Source organism: Astyanax mexicanus, chromosome 21 (assembly GCF_023375975.1).
Source record: "Astyanax mexicanus isolate ESR-SI-001 chromosome 21, AstMex3_surface, whole genome shotgun sequence".
In the NCBI taxonomy this organism is placed as follows: Eukaryota; Metazoa; Chordata; class Actinopteri; order Characiformes; family Acestrorhamphidae; genus Astyanax; species Astyanax mexicanus.
The window spans coordinates 31053559-31081412 of NC_064428.1; the positions used below are offsets into that span (position 1 = coordinate 31053559).

The 27854-nt window shown below is 38.0% G+C and overlaps 1 protein-coding gene across 2 annotated transcripts in view; it reads left to right on the forward strand.

The window, feature by feature from the left end:
- Window positions 1–27854, forward strand: part of pcca (propionyl-CoA carboxylase subunit alpha) — a 238898-nt gene that overhangs the window by 53911 nt on the left and 157133 nt on the right. For both annotated transcript variants that reach the window (XM_049470134.1, XM_049470135.1), the window contains exons 20-21: window positions 1000–1053; window positions 5789–5929. In XM_049470134.1, coding sequence (XP_049326091.1) covers window positions 1000–1053; window positions 5789–5929 — 195 coding nt within the window. The remainder of the gene's footprint in view (window positions 1–999; window positions 1054–5788; window positions 5930–27854) is intronic.

Genomic DNA, 27854 nt, shown 5'->3' on the forward strand with positions numbered 1-27854 from the left:
TCTGTGTCACGTCATATTTATACCCCAGGGAAACAGGAAGTTGTGAATTACTAATTAAATGTTCCTACATACTCTGATCAACTTCGTAAACTACTGTAGAAGTGACAGAAATACTTTTATTAAATTTATTTCCTAAGAATTGTTAGGGGTGCCAATAATTGTGGAACAGGTGATTTTATGAAGAATAATTATTTCTTAGTCAGGGATTTTATTTCCCCCTTAAAATTTACTTGAGTTAAAGGTTGGACTTTACTTTTTTTTCCCATCGTGGTCCTATATTATTTTGAACAAAACTCAATTTATGAGAGGCTAAAGAACACATCTTAACCATCTTAACCAGGGGTGCCAATAATTATGGAGGGCACTGTGTATATATATATATATATATATATATATATATATATATATATATATATATATATATATATATACGCATAGACATATACAGCTCTGGGGGGAAAAATGACTCTGCTCTGTTCAGCTTCCGTTATAAGAGCCTTTTTAACTTAAAAACAACTTAAAACAGTGTTTAATGTACTAGTTTGATAAACACAGGCAGCAGTGAATGGAAATACAGAAAAAAATTACTTACATTTTTACAGAAACTCCCCACAGTGCGACTCCTGTACTCCAACCTCTGGCTCACCCCAACCAGGGGGCAGTGCTCACGAGATAAATGGTGAAAATGGGCTATTTCTAAAGATCGATTAGATAGATAGATATCGGATCATTCAAACAAAGATCGTTTTAAATCGAAGAATTGTTTTATAAACACACCTCTAGTAGCAGAGTAGCGTGTATTAATGTTATTTTTTTCTATTATTAATAGGGCTCATAACCTTTTGGGTTATATTATTATAGTTTATTTTTGCACATCCTATGATGGGGTAAAAAAAAAACATAACATCTGTAGTTATCTCTTTTTAAATATATATTCATTACTCTGAAAATTCATTCACACAATAGTTTGTAACTTTTTTCCTGATTTTGTGATTTCAGTGTCTGTCCCGTAACTCCTCTGGAGAGATCACACTGCAGTACCTGGGCACATCGGTAAGTTCAGCCTCATCATTAAACCAAACCTGCCCTCAATGCCCCAGTGCCAGTGTGCCAGAATATAAAATACAAGCTGAGACACGACTGAGCCAGAACAAGACCTTCACATTTCCTTCAAAATTCTATATGTCATACATTTTTAAACTTGTGCAGAAAGGTTACTGTTTGTCTGCTGATGAAACTTTAGGAAAACACTGCACTGACTTTAGACTTGATAATAAAACACAGTGGATCAACACCAGCAGATGATTAGCATGTCTCTCCAAACCATCACTGATTGGTGGAAACTTCACACTAGACCTCAAGCAGTTTAGACTGTGTCTCTCTCCACTTTTCCTCCAGACTCTGATCCCTTGATTTACAAATGAAATGTAAAATTTACTGATGATCAGTGATGGTTTGGAGAGACATGTCATCTGCTGGAAAATCTTACAGCACTTCATGCTTCCCTCTGCTGACAATTTTTGTAGAGATACGGATTTCATTTTCCAGCAGGACTTGGCACACTGCCCACACTGCCATAAGTATCAGTTGGTCTTATATAATAGTCTAACCACAATCATCAACAGTAAAAGAAATAAACACTTAAAATAGATCACTCTGTGTGTAATACAACTATATAATATATAGAAGTTTCACATTTTGAACTGAATTACTGATTCATTTTGGCATTTCTATTCATCATCATATTTTGAAAAACTGGCATTTATAATATGGAAAATATACAATTAAGCTTTTTGTGTGACAGCATTGCTGTATACTATGTATTTAATATTTGTGGGCGTGGCTGTTGGTGTTGTTGAGTACAGGATACACACCCCAGTGCGGGAGACAATACAGAATACAGCATCCTGCAAAGGGTACATGTACATTCATACACACACATACAAGCACACACACACGTAACAGCACCACAAATCACCTCTGTGCTGCCCGTGTTGCCCCGTTCTCACCCAAAACAATAAGCAGCTCCAGTTCAGAGCAGCCTGAAGCTCAAACAAGCAAACAGCATTAAAAGCTTCCTGTCAGGAAGAGGAAGAGGGTCCGCACGCAGCCCAGCATGCTCCCCACGCTTCAAACACCCCCAGAGCCTTCTACGGCTCGCCTCAAAGCGCTAGCGTGCTAAAAGCTGCCTCAGGACCTGTTTCCGGCCATTCTGTGTTTTGGGGCCCTATATCTGTGGTTGCTCACTTCTGTCAATTTTTATTTTTTTTTTACTTTATTAATGCTTTGAACCTGTGACTTATTTTTCTATAATTTATTCAGTAGAAATTACAGTAAATTTAGAAACTATTCTATGTGTACCGAAACACTGCATATATCAATAATGAAATAGTTCATATGTGATTCAGTATCTGTCCTAAAAGATTTGGTACTATGAATAATTTAGTAACTGCTATAAGTGATTCAGTAACTACTTTGACTGATTCAGTGACTAAAATGAATGATTTAGTAACTGCTTTAAGTGATTCAGTTACTACTTTGACTGATTCGGTAACTACTTTGACTGATTCAGTGACTAATATGAATGATTTAGTAACTGCTATAAGTGATTAAGTAACTGTTATAGATGAATCAGTTTCTACTCTGACTGATTCAGTAACTACTCTAACTGATTCAGTGACTAATATGAATGATTCAGTAACTGTTATAGGTGATTCAGTAACTACTTTCACTGATTCAGTAACTACTTTGACTGATTCAGTGACTACTATAAATGATTTAGTAACTGCTATAACTGCTATGAGTGATTCAGTAACTACTCTGATTCAGTGACTAATATGAATGATTTAGTAACTGCTATAAGTGATTCAGTAACTGTTATAGATGATTCAGTTTCTACTCTGATTCAGTAACTACTTTGACTGATTCAGTGACTAATATGAATGATTCAGTAACTGTTATAGGTGATTCAGTTTCTACTTTGACTGATTCAGTAACTACCTTGACTGATTCAGTGACTAATGAATGATTTAGTAACTGCTATAAGTGATTCAGTAACTACGCTAACTGATTCAGTGACTACTATAAATGATTTAGTAACTGCTATAACTGCTGTACGTGATTCAGTAACTGCTATAAATGATTCAATAACTATCATCACTGCTTCAGTATCTACTATAGTTGATTCAGTAACTGATTAATTAATTCAGTATCTACTTTAAATGAATCAATATATTATAAATGATTCCATAAATGCTATAAATGATTCCATAAATGCTATAAATGATTCTTTAATTATTCATTAATTAATATGAAAGCATTATTTGTTTTTAGTAAGGAATAAAAAGTCTACATACAGACCTTATGGGTTGATGCTTATCTAATTATTATATCTATAATAGTACCAGAAATCAGAAATGTGATATTGGAATGCAAAAAAATGCATTTGTTGAGTATTATAATTATTATAATATTATGTTAGCATCATCTAGAATTGGCTTTTAGCCTAGCTTGGATCTCAGTTATCTATTATCATGGGTTTTGCTGGTCGAGGAAATGCTTTGGTCACAAGGCCTGGTTTCAGTTGGAGATGAGCTGCTCTCCAGTATCAACAACACTATATTTTTACAGTACGTTTTTACTGTTTTGCCAGCTGTGACTAGAGCTTTCTCTCATGGGAGGAGTTTGCATTAATTCAGGGTGCGGGTATGATCAGTCAAGACTGTTACATCACAGTTTTGGGGTTTTGGAATTGACCTGTTTTCTAGTTCTCTATGGGTTCTGCTGGATGTTCTTTTGAAGCAGGAACAGCAGTGTTGAAGGTTCTCGGTTAGTTACGTTTCTATAATGACATCATTGAACAAAGTGCATGACCTCTACAGTTAAAGCGGACCACCCTGTGGGCTGGAGAGCAGTAACTGTGATGGAGTGGTCATCTGGGGGTCACTAGCCTCTGTGACCTTGTCCTACCTGGGGTTCAGGAAGATTCTAAGCTTTCCTCACTGAATTCCTGGAAAGCTGGCACTTCCCTCTGTCCGGAACGTTCCGGATGTTTCCCAGAAGCGGTGATTAACGAGTGGGCACCACTTGATGTCCTCTGCCCACTGACCCTGAGCTAAAATTACCCTCGTTAGAGGATGACCTCATCAGGAGAGAGTCGCTGAAGCCTCTCTCACATCAGGGATTGGAGCTAATATGAGCTACTGGAACTCAGCCAGAAATATTCAGCTTCATTCATCTGTCTGCCTGTCTGTTTCTCTCTCTGTCTCTCTTTCTTTCTGTTCTCTCCCTTTCTCTCCTCCTTTATACCTCTCCATTTCCTGCATGTTCTCTTACTCTTTCTTATTTCCTTCTTTTTTACATTCCTCTTTATTCCCCATGCTCTCTAACACTCTTTTTTTTATTTCTGTCCAGCATTTTAACTTTATTCTTGTTTTTTCTATTTCATTCACTTTCTCTCATTCTTTGTTTTCTCTTTTCTTCACATCCACTCATCATACTTTCTCATTCTTTTTCCTCCCTACCTCTTTATCTTTCTTCTAAGCTTTTCATCTACTTATTTCTCTCCTCTTTCTTCTCACACTCTCTCTTTTTGTATTTTTGTCCTCTTTTACTCTTTTTCTTTTTCTCTCTCTCCATTTTCTTTTACTCTGTCTTTCTCACAATGTCTTACTTACTCTTTTTTCTACTCTCTTTCGGTCTTTCTCTGTCTTCCACTCTCACGTTCTCTCCTTTTCCCAACACCTTTTCAACTCTTTCTTTTTCCTCTTTATCTCTCAACCCTTTCTTAATCCTCTCTCTCTCTGCCTCCTGTCATTCTACACTATTTCTTTTTCTCCATGTTTTTTCTCTTCCTTTATCAATTTCCTCGGTCTGTCTCACTCCCTGTTTTTTTGTCTCTCCGTCCCCAACACACTTTCTCCTTCTTTTTCCTTGATTTTTCTTTATCTGCCTAAATTTGTTTACGCTTATTTCATTTTTTCTCAATTTTCCCTTCTTTTTCTCACTTATTTCTCTTTTCTTTCTTTTTATTAGTGTCCTCTTTTTGTCTCTCACCTTTTTTTCTCTCTTCTACTTTCCTCTCTCTCTCTCTCTCTCTCTCTCTCTCTGTGAGAGTGTGTTTAGTGTTATTACATTAATTAGCTGTGGTTTGGGGGGGGGAGGGGGGTTGCAGTAATGCTCTCTACTGACTGTTATAAGCTAATGCTTCTCCATTAACCACAATTCTCACTGCAGTATGGCTCGTGCTTTTAGAAAAGTGTGTGTGTGTGTTTGGAGGGCTAGGCCTGGTCTAATTGAATTAGACTGATCTTTGTTAAAGGCCTCTCATCCCTCTGATGGGCAGAACGAGGAAATGAGCCCTTTGTAGTGTGTGTGTGTGTGTGTGTGTGTGTTTGATGAACCAGGTTGTACTGCCATCTAGAGGCAGAGTAGAAGTATTGCCAGTAGAAATAAGAAGGATCCTCTGGAGCAGATAAATATGAGCTTATTGGGAGCATGCCTAACTCCAGGTGTATAAAGCTCCTTTATCTCTGATCTGTGGAGCAGTGGAACTGTGTTCTCTGGAATGATCCAGAATCTAGTAGAAAACCTTTTTATTCTACAGTAGAGTCATTCACTCCAATAACAGCAGGATGAACTCTTTTTAATACCATTGTTTTTTTTGTCCTTTGTATTAAACTATGTATGAACAGGTGTCCCAATACTTTTGTCCATACAGTGCAAAACCCAGAATCTTCTCTGCAGACACGGAACTGTGGCTTTAACCCTGTGCTCTGTCTGTGTTTAGTTTAAGGTGCGAGTGCTGAGTAAACTGGCGGCGTCACTCAATAAACTCATGCCGGAGAAAATTCCAGAAGACACCAGCAGCATCCTCAGATCCCCCATGCCCGGCACAGTGGTGGCAGTGTCCGTCAAACCAGGAGATACGGTGAGAAACCGCACAAAAACCCTGAATAGCACATATAATACAGCTAATGTGTTTCAGTTCTCCATTCAAATCCGGTTGAGGAATTCCACTTATGTGTCCAGCTTCTTGTATAAAGTAATTCCAGAGGATATTTAATTAGATTCTAGAGCTGAATCATTATCTGCAGTATCATTTCATTTAAATAATTGGAGATATTATCAGTATTTTGTGGGACAAAAGCTAAAATTTATCAATAAAACAGCTTATATCAAGTTCACAAAAATATGCTAATAACTAGTTGTTAAAATGGAATTTTGGAAGTGAAGGAACCTATTTTTTTATATATATTTAAATACATTTGTGAAAGATTCAGATTACACAGTTAATTTTTATGGGTTTTTGAATGATTCAGATCATTCAAAAGATTCAAATCACTGTCCAAAGGAATCAGATCACTTGTTAACAAGATTTGAATCACTTTTCATAAAATGTAGATTACCTTTCAACAAGATTTTAATCTTTTTAGGGTTCAAGCACCGAAGGTGCGTAGAACCCTATTGTTTTTGCTAAGATTTTTCTTCTTCTTCTTATTATTAGGGTTCAAGCACCGAAGGTGCGTAGAACCCTATTGTTTTTGCTAAGATTTTTCTTATTATTATTATTATTATTCTTTTTCTCCTGAAAAAACAGTTGTGCAGCCTAAACCGTAAGTCATAGAGAAATGAAACTTGGTAGGTAGATGTAGGATCAGTGCATCTCGGTGGACAACAAAAATGGCACCGATTGGTCAAGTGGTGGCGCTATAAACAAGGAAATTCATTTTTCACAATTTTCTCAATAACTCAAAAACCATAAGACCTACATTCAAAATTCTTTTTTTGATGGATTCCTTGGGTCAATACCAACAACTTTCCAATTTGGACCATGCACTTCCGTCTATATAGATTTTTTGCTAATTTGCATAATATGCAAAACCTACTTTTGCAAACTAGTCCTAGGAATTTTGACCAATCCTGGCATGTTTGGTATCAAAACACTCGTGAGAGCATGCGCTTCAATATTCATTAAGAAAAAGTTGAAATATGTAAACAATATGGCCGCCATATGCAAATTAGTCCTTCCGGATATATGCCCCATTCACTTCAAGAGGTAAATTTGGAGCACTGTTTCTCAGCAACCGTGCAACCTAGCAAGTTGAAACTTTGCATGCAGAATCTATCATACAGCCTCTAAAGGATGTTCAAAGGGCAACTTAATCAATCAACATGGCTGAACACCATCAGCCAATCAGCATTCAGCAGACATTTTGGCAGGCTGAATGTTGCCCAATCTGGATGATATTTGGCAGTTATGTTCAGGTGGAGACACTGTAGTGACCTGCAAAGTGCTGAAACAATCCGCCCACTGGGGGGCGCTGTTCCAAAAAAACGAGTATATGTCAATCATGCTGTACTATTTTGACATCTAATTGTTTTTGCCATATTTAGTACAGTGGCTCTGACAAATTTCTCAATACAACTATGTTTAAAAAGTGCTTTGTTCATTCATAATTGCTAATTGTTTGAAAATAGCTATATTGAAACTACTCTCTGGATATTTGGCCTATCACCTCCATTTCAGTCTTGCTGCACACTGTAGAGTCTCTAGGTAAATGTTCATTAAAAACATTTGTGAAAATTTCACATACAATACTCTCCAGGCATCAAGCAATCTGTGCGTCCTTGGAATTTCTAACCTAAATTGCTGTAACTCTGCAGTATTTGCTGTAATCTCACAATGTTAAAGACCTCTGTACAATATCACTCTGATGAAGCGCCATTTAATACAGAACTAGATTAAGAATAACTTGACATTACATGTCATATCAGAACATTCACTCCTTTGTGCCTCTTCTCAACATTAATAACAGGTGAAAGACTTTTGATCATTTCTAAATGTGACAGAATGTCTCCAATTGTGTTAGACCTTCTTACACATCACCATCCTATGCTCTAGTAGGCACCATTGTGCTAGTTGGTGCTTGATGAAGCGCCATTTAATTCAGAACTAGATTTATAATAACTTCGTAATTACATGTCATATCAGAACATTCACTCCTTTGTGTTAATTTAAACTTGTTTGGTCAAACATTTCAGCTTGTTCTGCAAAGGTTCAAAGGTCAATCTGAATGCCACTTTGTGAACATTCTGGTTGAAGCCACCTGATCAATACCAATAACATGTAGACACCTTTTGACTAGTTCTAACTCACTTAATGAATATCCTACAAAGTTCACTAGATTTACATGTGAATTTAAGCACTGATCAGGTTGAAAGGCCTCTGCTCAACATTAATAACAGGTGAAAAACTTGATAATTTCTAAATGTGACAGGGCATCTCCAATCATATTAGACCTTCTTACACATCACCATTCAATGCTCCAGTAGGCACCATTGTGCAAGTTGGTGCTTGAACCCGATGATTGCCGCTTGCGGCTATATTTATTAGGGGTTCGAGCACGTAGTGCTAGAAACCCTATTGTAATTGTTCTGATTATTATTATTAGGGGTTCGAGCACGTAGTGCTAGAAACCCTATTGTAATTGTTCTGATTATTATTATTATTATTATTAGGGGTTCGAGCACGTAGTGCTAGAAACCCTATTGTAATTGTTCTGATTATTATTATAGTTCTTATTCTTTTTCTGCCATAGAAGTGATTGGGCAGAAGAAACCGTAAGGCCTACAGGGCTGAGACTTGGTCATATGGTAGTACTTCTCACCGCTACTCAGATTCAAAAGATGAGCCCGATCGGCCTCAAGGGGGCGCTATGGCGAAGGTCAACGCGTTTGGCCTCGTAACTCCTACGCCCTGATAGCTAGAGCAAAAATTCTTGCATTATATGATTCCTTGGTTAATGGCAAATCAAAAAGGTCAATAGAACCACTAAGCTCCGCCCACTTAGATTTTTTGCTATTTAGCATAATATGCAAAACCTACTTTTGAGAACTTGTCCTAGGGTCATTGACCAATCCTGTCATATTTGGTGTCAAACAACTCAGCAGAGTCCCATCCTCAATAATTATCGAAAAAATTGAGAAATTTTTAAACAATATGGCCGCCATATGCAAATTAATCTTACCGTGGCACACCCAAATTTACTCTAACAGCTGTAACTTTTGAATGCTTAAACCTACACTAATGCCACTTTACATCTTTGATGCCAACATGATTCTGAGGTAGCCCGTCAATCTGTGTAGACATACGCCCCCAGGGGGCGGAGCCAAAGCTAAAAATCTGTTTCTCAGGAACCGTACAAGCTATGAAGCTCTCCTTTGGCATGTATCATCTATGGCCTATGTCCTAATGTTTTACAGAAGGAAAATTTGATATGCAAATTTTTGCAATCGTTATTAGCCAATCAGATTCCAGCAAGCTTTTGACAGGCTAAACAATGACCAATCAGGATGATACTTATACCCTACATGTATCTCAGGGCCTTCTATCATCCATTAAAATATGGTGTTGATTGGCCTCAAGGGGGCGCTATAGCAGAAAATCAGTTATATCTAAACGTACAAGTGGCCTAGGCTTGTTATTCTTTTTATTTGTATACTTTGCTGTAGCCTTTACAACTTTGTAATTATATATGTTTACCAAAAATGCAAAGATTTTCATCAGTGGCCAAAAGAGTAAAAATTGCTCTTTTCGAACTTGTCTTTAAGTCCTTAATCAATCAAAACAAATTTGGTCTTGATGCAATCTTGAGACCCTGTAGGTAAATAATTATCAAAAAAATCTTGACATTTTAACTATTTGAGGCCCATAAACCTTGATCAAACATGTACGTGAAAGCCTTTTCAGAGTTATTTGGCCAAAACTCTGTCAAAGTTTAAAACATGCCAACACTGTTGAAGCTACTAATTAACAATGACATTTGAAGTACATGTGCCAAGTATGAGCCAAATAAGTCTTCAGTAGGCTCTACAGTGAAAAAATAACTATTTTCAATTTATTCTATTTATCGCTATTTTCCAACCTAAATGGACAGAAGACAGGAACCTTTCACCCTATCAACACACAAATTTATACACATATATAGACTGATAATCTGATCTTGATTGCAAATTTTCAGCCAAATCGGACATGTTTTGCCTCTACAACGGCTGGGAAACTACAGCGATTTTGTAGGCCTCAAGCCTGTATTATCGCTTTTTTCAAATCTAAATGGACAGAAGTCAGGAACCTTTTACCCTATTGACACAGAAATTGACATACATATATAGACTGATATTGTGATCCTGATTGCAAATTTTGAGCCAAATCAGATATTTTTTGCCTCTAATATGGCCAAAGAGCAACAGCCATTTTGTAGGCCATAAGCCTGTATTATCGCTTTTTTCAAACCTAAATGGTCAGAAGTCAGGAACCTTTGACCCTATCTACACACAAATTTACATACATGTATATACAGACCACTTGATCATGAGTACCAATTTGGAGCCCAATCGGACTTTTCTTCTCTTTTTAATAAATAGAAACACACTGATAGGGAATGTTCTGTCTTTCTGATAGAGTGATAGATTTCCAGCAGGTTATATGTGGTCTCTTGCTGCGCTCTGGTGGTCATTTGGTGAAACAGCTACAGGTGAATTATTCTAAATTAAAGCTCTGCTGAACTTATTTAATATTGCTTGTCTTGCTTAATTGAACATATTTATCCTTCTTGTTCATGCTGGTCAGCCGCCTGGGTCATTCTTGTTTATGCTCCACCCACTTAATTTTTTTTTAAATTTGCATAATATGCAAAACCTACTTTTGAAATCTTGTCCTTGGATCCTTGACCAATCATGACATGTTTGGTGTCAAACAGTTCAGCAGAGCTTACTCCTCAATAATTATTAAAAAAATATTTACATTTATAAACAATATGGCCGCCATATGCAAATGAGTTCTACCATGGTGCAGTAAAATGTCTTTAACACTTATAACTTTTGAATGCTTAACCTGACACTAATACCACTTCAGTCCTTTGATCATTACATGATTCTCAGATACTCTGTCAGTTTAAGTAGACATACACCCCCCCAGGGGGCGGGGCCAATGCTTGATAGCTGTTTCTCTAGAACCATACAAGCTATCAAGGTCATCCTAGCCAATTATCATCTATGGCCCATGCACTAATGTACACCAAATGAAAATTTGATATGGACACTTTTGTGGTCACTATTAGCCAATCACATTCCAGCAAGCTTTTAACAGGTGGAATGTTAATCAGGTCAAAACTTATATACTATATACGGGTTATTTATATGCCCTTTTTATGCCTTGTGTTTTTTCAATTTAAGAACTGAATTTGTTTCACCAAATGCCCACTAGAGTGCAGTAAGACACCACATAAAACCTGATGAACACTACAGCTCAATTTATCAATGCTTTTCCACTAGTTTACTCACACCACTCATCTAGCATTGCCATTATGGTCTTTATGGTCACGCTGGTCACCCAGCTTGGTTATGCTGGCCATCCAGCTTGGTCATGCTGGCCATTCACATTGGTCATTATGGTCCTGCTGGTCATTCAGCTTTGTCCTCATAGTAATGGTGGTCTTCCAGCTTGGTCATACTGGCCAACCACCTTTGCCATGCTGGTCATCCAGTTTGGTCATTATGGTCTTCCAGCTTGGTCAATATGGTCAACAAGTTTGTCATCCAGATTAGTCATGCTGGTAATCTAGCTTGGTCTTCACGGTCATGCTGGTCATCCTCATCCAGTTTGGCGATGCCAGTCAACCGGCAACATGTTTTAAGCCTAACTGGCCTCCAGGGGTCTCTTTGCCTGTAACGCTCGAACCCCGTAAATCGCCGCTTGCGGCTATATTTAGGGGTTCGAGCACGTAGTGCTAGAAACCCTATTGTAATTGTTCTGATTATTATTATTATTATTATTCTTATTCTTTTTCTGCCATAGAAGTGATCGGGCAGAAGAAACCGTAAGGCCTACAGGGCTGAGACTTGGTCATATGGTAGTACTTCTCACCGCTACTCAGATTCAAAAGATGAGCCAAATCGGCCTCAAGGGGGCGCTATGGCGAAGGTTAACGCGTTAGGCCTCGTAACTGCCACGCCCTGATAGCTAGAGCAAAAATTCTTGCATTATATGATTCCTTGGTTAATGGCAAATCAAAAAGGTCAATAGAACCACTAAGCTCCGCCCACTTAGATTTTTTGCTATTTAGCATAATATGCAAAACCTACTTTTGAGAACTTGTCCTAGGGTCATTGACCAATCCTGTCATATTTGGTGTCAAACAACTCAGCAGAGTCCCAACCTCAATAATTATCAAAAAAATTGAGAAATTTGTAAACAATATGGCCGCCATATGCAAATTAATCTTACCGTGGCACACCCAAATTTACTCTAACAGCTGTAACTTTTGAATGCTTAAACCTACACTAATGCCACTTTAGACCTTTGATGCCAACATGATTCTGAGGTAGCCCGTCAATCTGTGTAGACAAACGCCTCCAGGGGGCGGAGCCAAAGCTAAAAATCTGTTTCTCAGGAACCATACAAGCTATGAAGCTCTCCTTTGGCATGTATCATCTATGGCCTATGTCCTAATGTTTTACAGAAGGAAAATTTGATATGCAAATTTTTGCGATCGTTATTAGCCAATCAGATTCCAGCAAGCTTTTGACATGCTAAACAATGACCAATCAGGACGAAACTTATACCCTACATGTATCTCAGGGCCTTCTATCATCCATTAAAATATGGCGTTGATTGGCCTCAAGGGGGCGCTATAGCAGAAAATCAGTTATATCTAAAGGTACAAGTGGCCTAGGCTTGTTATTCTTTTTTAGTTGTATACTTTGCTGTAGCCTTTACAACTTTGTAATTACATATGTTTACCAAAAATGCAAAGATTTTCATCAGTGGCCAAAAGAGTAAAAATTGCTCTTTTCGAACTTGTCTTTAAGTCCTTAATCAATCAAAACAAATTTGGTCTTGATGCAATCTTGAGACCCTGTAGGTAAATAATTATCAAAAAAATCTTGACATTTTAACTATTTGAGGCCCATAAACCTTGATCAAACATGTACGTGAAAGCCTTTTCAGAGTTATTTGGCCAAAACTCTGTCAAAGTTTAAAACATGCCAAAACTGTTGAAGCTACTAATTAACAATGACATTTGAAGTACATGTGCCAAGTATGAGCCAAATAAGTCTTCAGTAGGCTCTACAGTGAAAAAATAACTATTTTCAATTTATTCTATTTATCGCTATTTTCCAACCTAAATGGACAGAAGACAGGAAATTTTCACCCTATCGACACACAAATTTATACACATATATAGACTGATAATCTGATCTTGATTGCAAATTTTCAGCCAAATCGGACATGTTTTGCCTCTACAACGGCTGGAAAACTACAGCGATTTTGTAGGCCTCAAGCCTGTATTATCGCTTTTTTCCAATCTAAATGGACAGAAGTCAGGAACCTTTGACCCTATTGACACAGAAATTGACATACATATATAGACTGATATTGTGATCCTGATTGCAAATTTTGAGCCAAATCAGATATTTTTTGCCTCTAATATGGCCAAAGAGCAACAGCCATTTTGTAGGCCATAAGCCTGTATTATCGCTTTTTTCAAACCTAAATGGTCAGAAGTCAGGAACCTTTGACCCTATCAACACACAAATTTACATACATGTATATACAGACCACTTGATCATGAGTACCAATTTGGAGCCCAATCGGACTTTTCTTCTCTTTTTAATAAATAGAAACACACTGATAGGGAATGTTCTGTCTTTCTGATAGAGTAATAGATTTCCAGCAGGTTATATGTGGTCTCTTGCTGCGCTCTGGTGGTCATTTGGTGAAACAGCTACAGGTGAATTATTCTAAATTAAAGCTCTGCTGAACTTATTCAATCTTGCTTGTCTTGCTTAATTGAACATCTTTATCCTTCTTGTTCATGCTGGTCAGCCGCCTGGGTCATTCTTGTTTATGCTCCACCCAGTTTTTTTTTAAATTTGCATAATATGCAAAACCTACTTTTGAGATCTTGTCCTTGGATCCTTGACCAATCATGACATGTTTGGTGTCAAACAGTTCAGCAGAGCTTACTCCTCAATAATTATAAAAAAAAAATTACATTTATAAACAATATGGCCGCCATATGCAAATGAGTTCTACCATGGTGCAGTAAAATGTCTTTAACACTTATAACTTTTGAATGCTTAACCTGACACTAATACCACTTCAGTCCTTTGATCATTACATGATTCTCAGATACCCTGTCAGTTTAAGTAGACATACACCCCCCCAGGGGGCGGGGCCAATGCTCGATAGCTGTTTCTCTAGAACCATACAAGCTATCAAGGTCATCCTAGCCAATTATCATCTATGGCCCATGCACTAATGGTACACCAAATGAAAATTTGATATGGACACTTTTGTGGTCACTAGTAGCCAATCACATTCCAGCAAGCTTTTAACAGGCGGAATGTTAATCAGGTCAAAACTTATATACTATATACGGGTTATTTATATGCCCTTTTTATGCCTTGTGTTTTTTCAATTTAAGAACTGAATTTGTTTCACCAAATGCCCACTAGAGTGCAGTAAGACACCACATAAAACCTGATGAACACTACAGCTCAATTTATCCATGCTTTTCAACTAGTTTACTCACACCACTCATCTAGCATTGCCATTATGGTCTTTATGGTCACGCTGGTCACCCAGCTTGATCATGCTGGCCATTCAGCTTGGTCATGCTGGCCATTCACATTGGTCATTATGGTCCTGCTGGTCATTCAGCTTTGTCCTCATAGTAATGGTGGTCTTCCAGCTTGTTCATACTGGCCAACCACCTTTGCCATGCTGATCATCCAGTTTGGTCATTATGGTCTTCCAGCTTGGTCAATATGGTCAACAAGTTTGTCATCCAGATTAGTCATGCTGGTAATCTAGCTTGGTCTTCACGGTCATGCTGGTCATCCTCATCCAGTTTGGCGATGCCGGTCAACCGGCAACATGTTTTAAGCCTAACTGGCCTCCAGGGGTCTCTTTGCCTGTAACGCTCGTTATTATTATTAGGGGTTCGAGCACGTAGTGCTAGAAACCCTATTGTAATTGTTCTGATTATTATTATTAGGGGTTCGAGCACGTAGTGCTAGAAACCCTATTGTAATTGTTCTGATTATTAGGGGTTCGAGCACGTAGTGCTAGAAACCCTATTGTAATTGTTCTGATTATTAGGGGTTCGAGCACGTAGTGCTAGAAACCCTATTGTAATTGTTCTGATTATTATTATTATTATTAGGGGTTCGAGCACGTAGTGCTAGAAACCCTATTGTAATTGTTCTGATTATTATTAGGGGTTCGAGCACGTAGTGCTAGAAACCCTATTGTAATTGTTCTGATTATTAGGGGTTCGAGCACGTAGTGCTAGAAACCCTATTGTAATTGTTCTGATTATTATTAGGGGTTCGAGCACGTAGTGCTAGAAACCCTATTGTAATTGTTCTGATTATTATTATTATTTAGGGGTTCGAGCACGTAGTGCTAGAAACCCTATTGTAATTGTTCTGATTATTATTATTATTATTATTATTATTATTATTATTATTATTATTATTATTATTCTTATTCTTTTTCTGCCATAGAAGTGATCGGGCAGAAGAAACCGTAAGGCCTACAGGGCTGAGACTTGGTCATATGGTAGTACTTCTCACCGCTACTCAGATTCAAAAGATGAGCCCGATCGGCCTCAAGGGGGCGCTATGGCGAAGGTCAACGCGTTAGGCCTCGTAACTGCCACGCCCTGATAGCTAGAGCAAAAATTCTTGCACTATATGATTCCTTGGTTAATGGCAAATCAAAAAGGTCAATAGAACCACTAAGCTCCGCCCACTTAGATTTTTTGCTATTTAGCATAATATGCAAAACCTACTTTTGAGAACTTGTCCTAGGGTCATTGACCAATCCTGTCATATTTGGTGTCAAACAACTCAGCAGAGTACCAACCTCAATAATTATCAAAAAAATTGTGAAATTTGTAAACAATATGGCCGCCATATGCAAATTAATCTTACCGTGGCACACCCAAATTTACTCTAACAGCTGTAACTTTTGAATGCTTAAACCTACACTAATGCCACTTTAGACCGTTGATGCCAACATGATTCTGAGGTAGCCCGTCAATCTGTGTAGACATACGCCCCCAGGGGGCGGAGCCAAAGCTAAAAATCTGTTTCTCAGGAACCGTACAAGCTATGAAGCTCTCCTTTGGCATGTATCATCTATGGCCTATGTCCTAATGTTTTACAGAAGGAAAATTTGATATGCAAATTTTTGCGATCGTTATTAGCCAATCAGTTTCCAGCAAGCTTTTGACATGCTAAACAATGACCAATCAGGACGATACTTATACCCTACATGTATCTCAGGGCCTTCTATCATCCATTAAAATATGGCGTTGATTGGCCTCAAGGGGGCGCTATAGCAGAAAATCAGTTATATCTAAAGGTACAAGTGGCCTAGGCTTGTTATTCTTTTTTAGTTGTATACTTTGCTGTAGCCTTTACAACTTTATAATTACATGTGTTTACCAAAAATGCAAAGATTTTCATCAGTGGCCAAAAGAGTAAAAATTGCTCTTTTCGAACTTGTCTTTAAGTCCTTAATCAATCAAAACAAATTTGGTCTTGATGCAATCTTGAGACCCTGTAGGTAAATAATTATCAAAAAAATCTTGACATTTTAACTATTTGAGGCCCATAAACCTTGATCAAACATGTACGTGAAAGCCTTTTCAGAGTTATTTGGCCAAAACTCTGTCAAAGTTTAAAACATGCCAAAACTGTTGAAGCTACTAATTAACAATGACATTTGAAGTACATGTGCCAAGTATGAGCCAAATAAGTCTTCAGTAGGCTCTACAGTGAAAAAATAACTATTTTCAATTTATTCTATTTATCGCTATTTTCCAACCTAAATGGACAGAAGACAGGAACCTTTCACCCTATCAACACACAAATTTATACACATATATAGACTGATATTGTGATCTTGATTGCAAATTTTCAGCCAAATCGGACATGTTTTGCCTCTACAACGGCTGGAAAACTACAGCGATTTTGTAGGCCTCAAGCCTGTATTATCGCTTTTGTCAAATCTAAATTGACAGAAGTCAGGAACCTTTGACCCTATTGACACAGAAATTGACATACATATATAGACTGATATTGTGATCTTGATTGCAAATTTTGAGCCAAATCAGATATTTTTTGCCTCTAATATGGCCAAAGAGCAACAGCCATTTTGTAGGCCATAAGCCTGTATTATCACTTTTTTCAAACCTAAATGGTCAGAAGTCAGGAACCTTTGACCCTATCAACACACAAATTTACATACATGTATATACAGACCACTTGATCATGAGTACCAATTTGGAGCCCAATCGGACTTTTCTTCTCTTTTTAATAAATAGAAACACACTGATAGGGAATGTTCTGTCTTACTTATAGAGTGATAGATTTCCAGCAGGTTATATGTGGTCTCTTGCTGCGCTCTGGTGGTCATTTGGTGAAACAGCTACAGGTGAATTATTCTAAATTAAAGCTCTGCTGAACTTATTCAATCTTGCTTGTCTTGCTTAATTGAAGATCTTTATCCTTCTTGTTCATGCTAGTCAGCCGCCTGGGTCATTCTTGTTTATGCTCCACCCACTTAATTTTTTTTTAAATTTGCATAATATGCAAAACCTACTTTTGAGATCTTGTCCTTGGATCCTTGACCAATCATGACATGTTTGGTGTCAAACAGTTCAGCAGAGCTTACTCCTCAATAATTATTTAAAAAATCTTTACATTTATAAACAATATGGCCGCCATATGCAAATGAGTTCTACCATGGTGCAGTAAAATGTCTTTAACACTTATAACTTTTGAATGCTTAACCTGACACTAATACCACTTCAGTCCTTTGATCATTACATGATTCTCAGATACCCTGTCAGTTTCAGTAGACATACACCCCCAGGGGGCGGGGCCAATGCTCGATAGCTGTTTCTCTAGAACCATACAAGCTATCAAGGTCATCCTAGCCAATTATCATCTATGGCCCATGCACTAATGGTACACCAAATGAAAATTTGATATGGACACTTTTGTGGTCACTATTAGCCAATCACATTCCAGCAAGCTTTTAACAGGCGGAATGTTAATCAGGTCAAAACTTATATACTATATACGGGTTATTTATATGCCCTTTTTATGCCTTGTGTTTTTTCAATTTAAGAACTGAATTTGTTTCACCAAATGCCCACTAGAGTGCAGTAAGACACCACATAAAACCTGATGAACACTACAGCTCAATTTATCAATGCTTTTCAACTAGTTTACTCACACCACTCATCTAGCATTGCCATTATGGTCTTTATGGTCACGCTGGTCACCCAGCTTGGTTATGCTGGCCATTCACATTGGTCATTATGGTCCTGCTGGTCATTCAGCTTTGTCCTCATAGTAATGGTGGTCTTCCAGCTTGGTCATACTGGCCAACCACCTTTGCCATGCTGGTCATCCAGTTTGGTCATTATGGTCTTCCAGCTTGGTCAATATGGTCAACAAGTTTGTCATCCAGATTAGTCATGCTGGTAATCTAGCTTGGTCTTCACGGTCATGCTGGTCATCCTCATCCAGTTTGGCGATGCCGGTCAACCGGCAACATGTTTTAAGCCTAACTGGCCTCCAGGGGTCTCTTTGCCTGTAACGCTCGAACCCCGTAAATCGCCGCTTGCGGCTATATTATTATTATTATTATTCTTATTCTTTTTCTGCCATAGAAGTGATCGGGCAGAAGAAACCGTAAGGCCTACAGGGCTGAGACTTGGTCATATGGTAGTACTTCTCACCGCTACTCAGATTCAAAAGATGAGCCAAATCGGCCTCAAGGGGGCGCTATGGCGAAGGTCAACGCGTTAGGCCTCGTAACTGCCACGCCCTGATAGCTAGAGCAAAAATTCTTGCATTATATGATTCCTTGGTTAATGGCAAATCAAAAAGGTCAATAGAACCACTAAGCTCCGCCCACTTAGATTTTTTGCTATTTAGCATAATATGCAAAACCTACTTTTGAGAACTTGTCCTAGGGTCATTGACCAATCCTGTCATATTTGGTGTCAAACAACTCAGCAGAGTCCCAACCTCAATAATTATCAAAAAAATTGTGAAATTTGTAAACAATATGGCCGCCATATGCAAATTAATCTTACCGTGGCACACCCAAATTTACTCTAACAACTGTAACTTTTGAATGCTTAAACCTACACTAATGCCACTTTAGACCTTTGATGCCAACATGATTCTGAGGTAGCCCGTCAATCTGTGTAGACATACGCCCCCAGGGGGCGGAGCCAAAGCTAAAAATCAGTTTCTCAGGAACCGTACAAGCTATGAAGCTCTCCTTTGGCATGTATCATCTATGGCCTATGTCCTAATGTTTTACAGAAGGAAAATTTGATATGCAAATTTTTGCGATCGTTATTAGCCAATCAGATTCCAGCAAGCTTTTGACATGCTAAACAATGACCAATCAGGACGATACTTATACCCTACATGAATCTCAGGGCCTTCTATCATCCATTAAAATATGGCGTTAATTGGCCTCAAGGGGGCGCTATAGCAGAAAATCAGTTATATCTAAAGGTACAAGTGGCCTAGGCTTGTTATTCTTTTTTAGTTGTACACTATGCTGTAGCCTTTACAACTTTGTAATTACATATGTTTACCAAAAATGCAAAGATTTTCATCAGTGGCCAAAAGAGTAAAAATTGCTCTTTTCGAACTTGTCTTTAAGTCCTTAATCAATCAAAACAAATTTGGTCTTGATGCAATCTTGAGACCCTGTAGGTAAATAATTATCAAAAAAATCTTGACATTTTAACTATTTGAGGCCCATAAACCTTGATCAAACATGTACGTGAAAGCCTTTTCAGAGTTATTTGGCCAAAACTCTGTCAAAGTTTAAAACATGCCAAAACTGTTGAAGATACTAATTAACAATGACATTTGAAGTACATGTGCCAAGTATGAGCCAAATAAGTCTTCAGTAGGCTCTACAGTGAAAAAATAACTATTTTCAATTTATTCTATTTATCGCTATTTTCCAACCTAAATGGACAGAAGACAGGAACCTTTCACCCTATCAACACACAAATTTATACACATATATAGACTGATATTGTGATCTTGATTGCAAATTTTCAGCCAAATCGGACATGTTTTGCCTCTACAACGGCTGGAAAACTACAGCGATTTTGTAGGCCTCAAGCCTGTATTATCGCTTTTGTCAAATCTAAATTGACAGAAGTCAGGAACCTTTGACCCTATTGACACAGAAATTGACATACATATATAGACTGATATTGTGATCTTGATTTTGAGCCAAATCAGATATTTTTTGCCTCTAATATGGCCAAAGAGCAACAGCCATTTTGTAGGCCATAAGCCTGTATTATCACTTTTTTCAAACCTAAATGGTCAGAAGTCAGGAACCTTTGACCCTATCAACACACAAATTTACATACATGTATATACAGACCACTTGATCATGAGTACCAATTTGGAGCCCAATCGGACTTTTCTTCTCTTTTTAATAAATAGAAACACACTGATAGGGAATGTTCTGTCTTTCTGATAGAGTGATAGATTTCCAGCAGGTTATATGTGGTCTCTTGCTGCGCTCTGGTGGTCATTTGGTGAAACAGCTACAGGTGAATTATTCTAAATTAAAGCTCTGCTGAACTTATTCAATCTTGCTTGTCTTGCTTAATTGAAGATCTTTATCCTTCTTGGTCATGCTAGTCAGCCGCCTGGGTCATTCTTGTTTATGCTCCACCCACTTAATTTTTTTTTTAATTTGCATAATATGCAAAACCTACTTTTGAGATCTTGTCCTTGGATCCTTGACCAATCATGACATGTTTGGTGTCAAACAGTTCAGCAGAGCTTACTCCTCAATAATTATTAAAAAAATCTTATAATATATATAATATATATATATAATATATAATCTTTATAAACAATATGGCCGCCATATGCAAATGAGTTCTACCATGGTGCAGTAAAATGTCTTTAACACTTATAACTTTTGAATGCTTAACCTGACACTAATACCACTTCAGTCCTTTGATCATTACATGATTCTCAGATACCCTGTCAGTTTAAGTTGACATACACCCCCCCAGGGGGCGGGGCCAATGCTCGATAGCTGTTTCTCTAGAACCATACAAGCTATCAAGGTCATCCTAGCCAATTATCATCTATGGCCCATGCACTAATGGTACACCAAATAAAAATTTGATATGGACACTTTTGTGGTCACTATTAGCCAATCACATTCCAGCAAGCTTTTAACAGGCGGAATGTTAATCAGGTCAAAACTTATATACTATATACGGGTTATTTATATGCCCTTTTTATGCCTTGTGTTTTTTCAATTTAAGAACTGAATTTGTTTCACCAAATGCCCACTAGAGTGCAGTAAGACACCACATAAAACCTGATGAACACTACAGCTCAATTTATCAATGCTTTTCAACTAGTTTACTCACACCACTCATCTAGCATTGCCATTATGGTCTTTATGGTCACGCTGGTCACCCAGCTTGGTTATGCTGGCCATCCAGCTTAGTCATGCTGGCCATTCACATTGGTCATTATGGTCCTGCTGGTCATTCAGCTTTGTCCTCATAGTAATGGTGGTCTTCCAGCTTGGTCATACTGGCCAACCACCTTTGCCATGCTGGTCATCCAGTTTGGTCATTATGGTCTTCCAGCTTGGTCAATATGGTCATGCTGGTCATCTTCATCCAGTTTGGCGATGCCGGTCAACCGGCAACATGTTTTAAGCCTAACTGGCCTCCAGGGGTCTCTTTGCCTGTAACGCTCGAACCCCGTAAATCGCCGCTTGCGGCTATATTTATAGTTCTTATTCTTTTTCTGCCATAGAAGTGATTGGGCAGAAGAAACCGTAAGGCCTACAGGGCTGAGACTTGGTCATATGGTAGTACTTCTCACCGCTACTCAGATTCAAAAGATGAGCCCGATCGGCCTCAAGGGGGCGCTATGGCGAAGGTCAACGCGTTTGGCCTCGTAACTCCTACGCCCTGATAGCTAGAGCTAAAATTCTTGCATTATATGATTCCTTGGTTAATGGCAAATCAAAAAGGTCAATAGAACCACTAAGCTCCGCCCACTTAGATTTTTTGCTATTTAGCATAATATGCAAAACCTACTTTTGAGAACTTGTCCTAGGGTCATTGACCAATCCTGTCATATTTGGTGTCAAACAACTCAGCAGAGTCCCAACCTCAATAATTATCAAAAAAATTGTGAAATTTGTAAACAATATGGCCGCCATATGCAAATTAATCTTACCGTGGCACACCCAAATTTACTCTAACAACTGTAACTTTTGAATGCTTAAACCTACACTAATGCCACTTTAGACCTTTGATGCCAACATGATTCTGAGGTAGCCAGTCAATCTGTGTAGACATACGCCCCCAGGGGGCGGAGCCAAAGCTAAAAATCTGTTTCTCAGGAACCGTACAAGCTATGAAGCTCTCCTTTGGCATGTATCATCTATGGCCTATGTCCTAATGTTTTACAGAAGGAAAATTTGATATGCAAATTTTTGCGATCGTTATTAGCCAATCAGATTCCAGCAAGCTTTTGACATGCTAAACAATGACCAATCAGGACGATACTTATACCCTACATGTATCTCAGGGCCTTCTATCATCCATTAAAAAATGGCGTTGATTGGCCTCAAGGGGGCGCTATAGCAGAAAATCAGTTATATCTAAAGGTACAAGTGGCCTAGGCTTGTTATTCTTTTTTAGTTGTATACTTTGCTGTAGCCTTTACAACTTTGTAATTACATGTGTTTACCAAAAATGCAAAGATTTTCATCAGTGGCCAAAAGAGTAAAAATTGCTCTTTTCGAACTTGTCTTTAAGTCCTTAATCAATCAAAACAAATTTGGTCTTTATGCAATCTTGAGACCCTGTAGGTAAATAATTATCAAAAAAATCTTGACAATTTAACTATTTGAGGCCCATAAACCTTGATCAAACATGTACGTGAAAGCCTTTTCAGAGTTATTTAGCCAAAACTCTGTCAAAGTTTAAAACATGCCAAAACTGTTGAAGCTACTAATTAACAATGACATTTGAAGCACATGTGCCAAGTATGAGCCAAATAAGTCTTCAGTAGGCTCTACAGTGAAAAAATAACTATTTTCAATTTAGTCTATTTATCACTATTTTCCAACCTAAATGGACAGAAAACAGGAACCTTTCACCCTATCAACACACAAATTTATACACATATATAAACTGATAATCTGATCTTGATTGCAAATTTTCAGCCAAATCTGACATGTTTTGCCTCTACAACGGCTGGAAAACTACAGCGATTTTGTAGGCCTCAAGCCTGTATTATCGCTTTTTTCAAATCTAAATGGACAGAAGTCAGGAACTTTTGACCCTATTGACACAGAAATTGACATACATATATAGACTGATATTGTGATCCTGATTGCAAATTTTGAGCCAAATCAGATATTTTTTGCCTCTAATATGGCCAAAGAGCAACAGCCATTTTGTAGGCCATAAGCCTGTATTATCACTTTTTTCAAACCTAAATGGTCAGAAGTCAGGAACCTTTGACCCTATCAACACACAAATTTACATACATGTATATACAGACCACTTGATCATGACTACCAATTTGGAGCCCAATCGGACTTTTCTTCTCTTTTTAATAAATAGAAACACACTGATAGGGAATGTTCTGTCTTTCTGATATAGTGATAGATTTCCAGCAGGTTATATGTGGTCTCTTGCTGCGCTCTGGTGGTCATTTGGTGAAACAGCTACAGGTGAATTATTCTAAATTAAAGCTCTGCTGAACTTATTCAATCTTGCTTGTCTTTCTTAATTGAACATATTTATCCTTCTTGTTCATGCTGGTCAGCCGCGTGGGTCATTCTTGTTTATGCTCCACCCACTTAATTTTTTTTAAATTTGCATAATATGCAAAACCTACTTTTAAGATCTTGTCCTTGGATCCTTGACCAATCATGACATGTTTGGTGTCAAACAGTTCAGCAGAGCTTACTCCTCAATAATTATTAAAAAAATCTTTACATTTATAAACAATATGGCCGCCATATGCAAATGAGTTCTACCATGGTGCAGTAAAATGTCTTTAACACTTATAACTTTTGAATGCTTAACCTGACACTAATACCACTTCAGTCCTTTGATCATTACATGATTCTCAGATACCCTGTCAGTTTAAGTAGACATACACCCCCAGGGGGCGGGGCCAATGCTCGATAGCTGTTTCTCTAGAACCATACAAGCTATCAAGGTCATCCTAGCCAATTATCATCTATGGCCCATGCACTAATGGTACACCAAATGAAAATTTGATATGGACACTTTTGTGGTCACTATTAGCCAATCACATTCCAGCAAGCTATTAACAGGCGGAATGTTAATCAGGTCAAAACTTATATACTATATACGGGTTATTTATATGCCCTTTTTTCGCCTTGTGTTTTTTCAATTTAAGAACTGAATTTGTTTCACCAAATGCCCACTAGAGTGCAGTAAGACACCACATAAAACCTGATGAACACTACAGCTCAATTTATCAATGCTTTTCAACTAGTTTACTCACACCACTCATCTAGCATTGCCATTATGGTCTTTATGGTCACGCTGGTCACCCAGCTTGGTTATGCTGGCCATCCAGCTTGGTCATGCTGGCCATTCACATTGGTCATTATGGTCCTGCTGGTCATTCAGCTTTGTCCTCATAGTAATGGTGGTCTTCCAGCTTGGTCATACTGGCCAACCACCTTTGCCATGCTGGTCATCCAGTTTGGTCATTATGGTCTTCCAGCTTGGTCAATATGGTCAACAAGTTTGTCATCCAGATTAGTCATGCTGGTAATCTAGCTTGGTCTTCACGGTCATGCTGGTCATCCTCATCCAGTTTGGCGATGCCGGTCAACCGGCAACATGTTTTAAGCCTAACTGGCCTCCAGGGGTCTCTTTGCCTGTAACGCTCGAACCCCGTAAATCGCCGCTTGCGGCTATATTTATTATTATTATTATTATAGTTCTTATTCTTTTTCTGCCATAGAAGTGATTGGGCAGAAGAAACCGTAAGGCCTACGGGGCTGAGACTTGGTCATATGGTAGTACTTCTCACCGCTACTCAGATTCAAAAGATGAGCCCGATCGGCCTCAAGGGGGCGCTATGGCGAAGGTCAACGCGTTTGGCCTCGTAACTCCTACGCCCTGATAACTAGAGCAAAAATTCTTGCATTATATGATTCCTTGGTTAATGGCAAATCAAAAAGGTCAATACAACCACTAAGCTCCGCCCACTTAGATTTTTTGCTATTTAGCATAATATGCAAAACCTACTTTTGAGAACTTGTCCTAGGGTCATTGACCAATCCTGACACATTTGGTGTCAAACAACTCAGCAGAGTCCCAACCTCAATAATTATCGAAAAAATTGTGAAATTTGTAAACAATATGGCCGCCATATGCAAATTAATCTTACCGTGGCACACCCAAATTTACTCTAACAGCTGTAACTTTTGAATGCTTAAACTTACACTAATGCCACTTTACAACTTTGATGCCAACATGATTCTGAGGTAGCCCGTCAATCTATGTAGACATACGCCCCCAGGGGGCGGAGCCAAAGCTAAAAATCTGTTTCTCAGGAATCGTACAAGCTATGAAGCTCTCCTTTGAAATATATCATCTATGGCCTATGTCCTAATGTTTTACAGAAGGAAAATTTGATATGCAAATTTTTGCGATCGTTATTAGCCAATCAGATTCCAGCAAGCTTTTGACATGCTAAACAATGACCAATCAGGACGATACTTATACACTACATGTATCTCAGGGCCTTCTATCATCCATTAAAATATGGCGTTGATTGGCCTCAAGGGGGCGCTATAGCAGAAAATCAGTTATATCTAAAGGTACAAGTGGCCTAGGCTTGTTATTCTTTTTTAGTTGTATACTTTGCTGTAGCCTTTACAACTTTGTAATTACATGTGTTTACCAAAAATGCAAAGATTTTCATCAGTGGCCAAAAGAGTAAAAATTGCTCTTTTCGAACTTGTCTTTAAGTCCTTAATCAATCAAAACAAATTTGGTCTTGATGCAATCTTGAGACCCTGTAGGTAAATAATTATCAAAAAAATCTTGACATTTTAACTACTTGAGGCCCATAAACCTTGATCAAACATGTACGTGAAAGCCTTTTCAGAGTTATTTGGCCAAAACTCTGTCAAAGTTTAAAACGTGCCAAAACTGTTGAAGCTACTAATTAACAATGACATTTGAAGTACATGTGCCAAGTATGAGCCAAATAAGTCTTCAGTAGGCTCTACAGTGAAAAAATAACTATTTTCAATTTATTCTATTTATCGCTATTTTCCAACCTAAATGGACAGAAGACAGGAACCTTTCACCCTATCAACACACAAATTTATACACATATATAGACTGATAATCTGATCTTGATTGCAAATTTTCAGCCAAATCGGACATGTTTTGCCTCTACAACGGCTGGAAAACTACAGCGATTTTGTAGGCCTCAAGCCTGTATTATCGCTTTTTTCAAATCTAAATGGACAGAAGTCAGGAACCTTTGACCCTATTGACACAGAAATTGACTTACATATATAGACTGATATTGTGATCTTGATTGCAAATTTTGAGCCAAATCAGATATTTTTTGCCTCTAATATGGCCAAAGAGCAACAGCCATTTGTAGGCCATAAGCCTGTATTATCACTTTTTTCAAACCTAAATGGTCAGAAGTCAGGAACCTTTGACCCTATCAACACACAAATTTACATACATGTATATACAGACCACTTGATCATGAGTACCAATTTGGAGCCCAATCGGACTTTTCTTCTCTTTTTAATAAATAGAAACACACTGATAGGGAATGTTCTGTCTTACTTATAGAGTGGTAGATTTCCAGCAGGTTATATGTGGTCTCTTGCTGCGCTCTGGTGGTCATTTGGTGAAACAGTTACATTTGAATTATTCTAAATTAAAGCTCTGCTGAACTTATTCAATCTTGCTTGTCTTGCTTAATTGAACATATTTATCCTTCTTGTTCATGCTGGTCAGCCGCCTGGGTCATTCTTGTTTATGCTCCACCCACTTAATTTTTTTTTAAATTTGCATAATATGCAAAACCTACTTTTGAGATCTTGTCCTTGGATCCTTGACCAATCATGACATGTTTGGTGTCAAACAGTTCAGCAGAGCTTACTCCTCAATAATTATTTAAAAAATCTTTACATTTATAAACAATATGGCCGCCATATGCAAATGAGTTCTACCATGGTGCAGTAAAATGTCTTTAACACTTATAACTTTTGAATGCTTAACCTGACACTAATACCACTTCAGCCCTTTGATTATTACATGATTCTCAAATACCCTGTCAGTTTAAGTAGACATACACCCCCAGGGGGCGGGGCCAATTCTCAATAGCTGTTTCTCTAGAACCATACAAGCTATCAAGGTCATCCTAGCCAAGGTCACTATTAGCCAATCACATTCCAGCAAGCTTTTAACAGGCGGAATGTTAATCAGGTCAAAACTTATATACTATATACGGGTTATTTATATGCCCTTTTTATGCCTTGTGTTTTTTCAATTTAAGAACTGAATTTGTTTCACCAAATGCCCGCTAGAGTGCAGTAAGACACCACATAAAACCTGATGAACACTACAGCTCAATTTATCAATGCTTTTCAACTAGTTTACTCACACCACTCATCTAGCATTGCCATTATGGTCTTTATGGTCACGCTG